Consider the following 5177-nt stretch of genomic DNA (forward strand, 5'->3'; position numbering starts at 1 on the left):
AATATATAATAAATGTATATATATATATATATTGAAGTGAATACTCATAGCGTGCATCTCTACATAAGATTTTTTAAAGTAGCGATGATTTCCCTTCGAGGTCATAGAAAAACAATTCCGTACATGGTTTCATCACCATTGCTTATTAAAACGATTAGGCTCATGTGTATTCATTACACATTGCTGGCTGTTCAAGGTGAGCAGACAATGTGGAGCTATTGTAGATTGTGTTAACGCGAATATTCTCGTGTTAAGTTTCGTCTCTGCTGTTCTTTTAAAAATTTACCAATAGGAAGCGGCAATTTTAACGCGCCCTTGGCGGTTTATCATGCGGCAGCTTACCAGCAAGAGATCGAGGTGGATGACGACAAACCAACTGAACTCCAAGCCCTGAAAGCCTTAGGTATGTGGCTCGATTAGATTTTTAGTGTTCAGCCGAAACCCTGGCCCTTAACCCTAAACCCTAAACCTAAATCCTTGGCTTTGTTACTACTGCGAGGTACGTTCCGTTGTTTCTCTACCTAAAACATCGATTTAAATACTTTGATGTGTGTCGTCCTTGCTATGTTCATAGGGTTATGCAATATATTCTATTGTGGTTCTAATTAGTAATAGTGCAGGCAATCACGCAGCCGATAAACTATGTACTCTTGGTTGATCTAGTACCTGTGCTAATGATGTGGTATGTTGTAGGTAGCTGTTCAAAAGACCTAAAGTCCAAGGGATCGATGGGCCATACTTTTTCAGAAGTGCGTCTGTGCTTCCGTCGTGTACGATTGTTAAACGAAGGATTAGTCATAGGAAGCAAAACGTACTACAGTATCACCCGTTTCGAGTTTTGCTGTTGAAATCTATTTATATCTTCCAATCAAGCGAGCCTTCACACAACGGGACAGCCAAATGGCCCATAGCCGTGTGCGTATAGTATAACCATGCACACACGTACACTATCCTGTGACATGCCTCAAATCTTGCTGATAAAATCCATTTATATCCACCAATCAGACGATCCCTCTCAAGGGATAGCTATTTGACCGTAGTCGATCTGCGTCTCGTACAGCCATCCATATACCCTTCCGTGTCCGAACGCACTAACCCCCCCACCCCCCAGCTCTTACTGATAAAATCTATTTATATCCACCAATCAGACGATCCCGCGCCCAAGGAGACGGCCAAATGGCCCATCGCCGATCTGCGGATCGTACAGCCGTACGTGTACCTGGCTGTGCCCCGGAAGTACACTGAGAACAGCGCAGTGTATGTGATTGAGCCGAAGCACTTCAACTCATCCAAGGATTGGGACCCGGAGATGATGGAGCGCAACCGCATCATGCTGAGACGTTGGGCGAGCAACCAGCGCATACTGACTCTGCGGGAAATGGGCGATGACGATGTATGTGGTCTGTGGTTGAGTGTATGAATGTGTGGGAGGATGTGTATGTGTATGCGTATGTGTATGTGCATGTGTATATGCATGTGCATGTGCATGTGTATGTGTATGTGTATGTGTATGTAGAGGTGTCTGTGTATATGTGTTTGCCTACGTTTGATAATAGCGCGTGCAACCGCATTCAGACACCTGGGCTGTACTAGTTGTTTCCTCACCCTACTGTTACACATGTTGATATTTTTTCCTTGTGGCGGATACGTATTCACGAATGATGTGCAAATTTCCTGCCCTTATTTTAGACGCGTTTTAACATATATACGACGTATTAACGGATATGTATGTCGTTGTGTGCGTGGCTGTTGTTGTTATTGTGCATATAGTATGATACATGAAGTACATATAGCATGGGTCTAGTACATATATTCTAAAGTGTACTTGTAGTATGACTATAGTACATAAATTATAAAGTGTACATATAGTATGACCATAGTACATATATTTTAAAAGTGTACATATAGCATGACCATAGTACGTATAATATAAAGTGTACATATAGTATGATACACAAGCTCTCACCCCGCAGCAAAGGAGGACTATGTAAATTGGGCCCTATGAATACATTCACGTATACACACATACCAGAGACGTACGTTAAGCTCCTACTATTCTCTGTGCGTAAACCATCGTTTTACAGCAATTTAAAAACTTGTATATGGGACTGCTGGAAGAGGAACGCGCCCAAATACCTGAGCAGATTGTAGAGCAATATATCGACGACTATGCCTCTGGTGAAGAGACTGATGGTATTGACGAGGGCGAATACGTAAGTTAATATATGTACGCGTACATGTACATGTATTTGTGTTTGTTTTTGTATTTGCATATGGTGTATATGTATATGTAAACAACATGACGATATTTCTTTTTACCGTATTGCGCACGCATACACACACACACACACACACACACACGTATATATATATATATATATATATATATATATGTGTGTGTGTGTATCCTTTTTTGCACCAGTATTTTTTTTATCATAATGCAAAGCCGGTATTACTCGAGAACTTTGTTGAGCAAATCTCAAACGAGTGTTTGTCAGAAGAAGTGACCGGACGGCAAATTTGTGTCATGTTTACTGAAATATTGGCCATATGACTCGTTTATTGAATTGTTCATCTGTGTTTCCATGGGTCTATGTGTTTTCCTTCAGATATATATATACATACATATATATATATATATATATATATATATATATATATATATATATAATTGTATAGTTTTCTGGAGTACCTATCTACCTCGAGGGGTGTTCTCCAGGTGCAGAGACAGATGTCTCGCGAAGACGTTATTGTATCTCTACTAAACATATATGTATACACATATCCTATTGTTTTTTTATATCTGTAACTGTTTGTTCGTGTCATATAACCCGTTTTGAAGAAGCGATTAAATTTCGCAAATGTCAACAGAGGAAATTAGTGCGACACTTATTTCAACCTATATACTTTTAAGTCCTGGTCATCTCCAACATGGCCCGTGGGGTTTATCCTTGCGTGTCAACTTGGTTTTTTCCCATTCGGAAAACTCTCAGTCTCAGAGTTTTTGAAACCTGACTGGGTGCCATGTTCGAAATATTCGAAGCAAGGGGGGGAGGAGGGTTGGTAGTAAGCTTGGGTTTTTAGCTTGAGTTTAAGTCCAGAAACGATACATGCACGATACGATAGCCAAGTATGCGACCAGAGAAAACACGAACTTGTTTTGAACTAACCAGGAAATAAACCTGGTTTCCCCCCATTCAGACCCCTTTTTATCCCAGAGAAATCGAGGCCCTGGAAAAGGCCATGGCTCAAGAATTAGATACTACGGGCGATATCAAAATGGAAATCAAGACTACAGAGAGCGATGAAGAAGTACCCAACAAGGAGAGCATGGACAAGGACGACAGGCTGAAGGACCGCAGTGTCTACTTGCACGAGCAAGGTACGTGCATATGAATCAGTATAATATATATATATATATATAAATATATATATGCATATATGTATATATGTATATATGTATATATATATATATATATATATACATATATATATATATTTCAATGTACACATCATAAATTACTTATTTATAAACATATTGTTGTGTACATTATGATCGCTGAGTGATATTGAACCCTCCTAAAATGAGAATGTGCAGAAGGAGAGCAAGCAAGGAGACCGTACACTGTTTACTTGCACGAGCAGAGTACTTGTCTCCCCTGCATCCATCTCCCACACACGGTGTACTTGTACATACGTATATTCATACACGTATTGCCCCTGTCTCCCCCACACAGACACTGGCCTCGCCGACTTTGACGACAAGCGGTACCGTCTGTTGCATATTTGGGACGTAGACGACCAGTTACGCCGTGAGCATACCACACGCGTGTACCTACCCGACTCTGAAGCGGAGCAAGAAGCTGAAGAGGAGGAGGCTGAGCGACAGGAGTATCTGCGTGGTGAGAAGTGGGTCAGACGACGCAACAGGCGCATTGATGCGGGACTGGATCCGAGGTATATGGGTTGTGTTGTTTATGTAGGTGTGTGGGGGGGGTGGTATATTTGGGTGTCTGTATCTGTATCTTTTCTATGTCTATTATATATATATATATATATATTAAAATATATTAAAATAATATATATATATATACACACATATATATATATATACACACACACACACATATATATATATATACATACATACATATATATATATATATATATATATATATATATATATATATATATATATGCGCGCGCGTGTGTGTGTGCGTGTTAAGGTCCAGGGTTCTATTATTAATATTATTTATAAATATTTTCCATTATCGCCATTATATTACTATTTCTATTTTCATCATTATTATTGTGCACATCCTTTCGTATGCACATCTGAATATATATTATAATTCACATTCTTCGTCATACGCCCATATACCTACCTCCACAGTTCTTCCAGTGACGGACTAACTTCGGAAGAGAGTGCGTCGGAGTCAGAGGAAGAGCTTGAGTACATGAATCCAGAACGTCCCGAGATGATGCCCCAGCCACAGTATATGCCTGTTGGTATCGAGTATCTGGGTGTAGAGCAGAACATGGTTGAGTAAGTATATATGAGATGTATCATCGTATGTATATATATATATATATATATATATATATATGTATATATATATATATATAGATATATATATTTGTGTGTGCGTGCGTGCGTGTTTGTTTCAGTATGAATAGATACGAATACATACGTATATGCGTATAGGTCTCCGCATCGAGTACTTGGAGGTAGAGAAGAATATGGATATGAAAATATAAATATAGTGCATTATCCTGCTTAAATATATATATATAAGTGTGTGTGTGTGTGTTTATTGTTTCTGTGTATCAAGGTACGAATAAACATGTTTGCTCATAGATCTATGGCACAGTACATATCTGTTGTCATCGGGTGCTTGGGTGTAGAGACCAACATGGTTGCCAGACGGTTACTGCTACCTGTATACAAACGGACACTGGAATGAGTTATTAATATTATTTTTCTGTATATATATACATATATATATATATATATTTATATATATATTCATACACACACACACACACACACACACACACATATATATATATATATATATTATATATATATATATTTACATACATTTATATATATATATATATATATATACATATATATATATATATATATATATATATATATATATATGTACATGTAC

The 5177-nt window shown here is 38.2% G+C and overlaps 1 protein-coding gene across 1 annotated transcript; it reads left to right on the forward strand.

The window, feature by feature from the left end:
* Positions 1 to 162: 162 nt before the first annotated feature.
* SARC_06741 (hypothetical protein) lies at positions 163 to 4550 on the forward strand (the record flags this gene model as incomplete). Its single annotated transcript, XM_014299347.1, has 7 exons — positions 163 to 196; positions 293 to 403; positions 1149 to 1393; positions 2085 to 2213; positions 3202 to 3382; positions 3738 to 3957; positions 4394 to 4550. 7 exons carry the CDS (start codon positions 163 to 165, stop codon positions 4548 to 4550), a joined length of 1077 nt encoding a protein of 358 aa, XP_014154822.1.
* Positions 4551 to 5177: the final 627 nt, after the last annotated feature.

The sequence above is a fragment of the Sphaeroforma arctica genome (genome assembly GCF_001186125.1).
Source record: "Sphaeroforma arctica JP610 unplaced genomic scaffold supercont1.494, whole genome shotgun sequence".
NCBI classification, from domain to species: Eukaryota; class Ichthyosporea; order Ichthyophonida; genus Sphaeroforma; species Sphaeroforma arctica.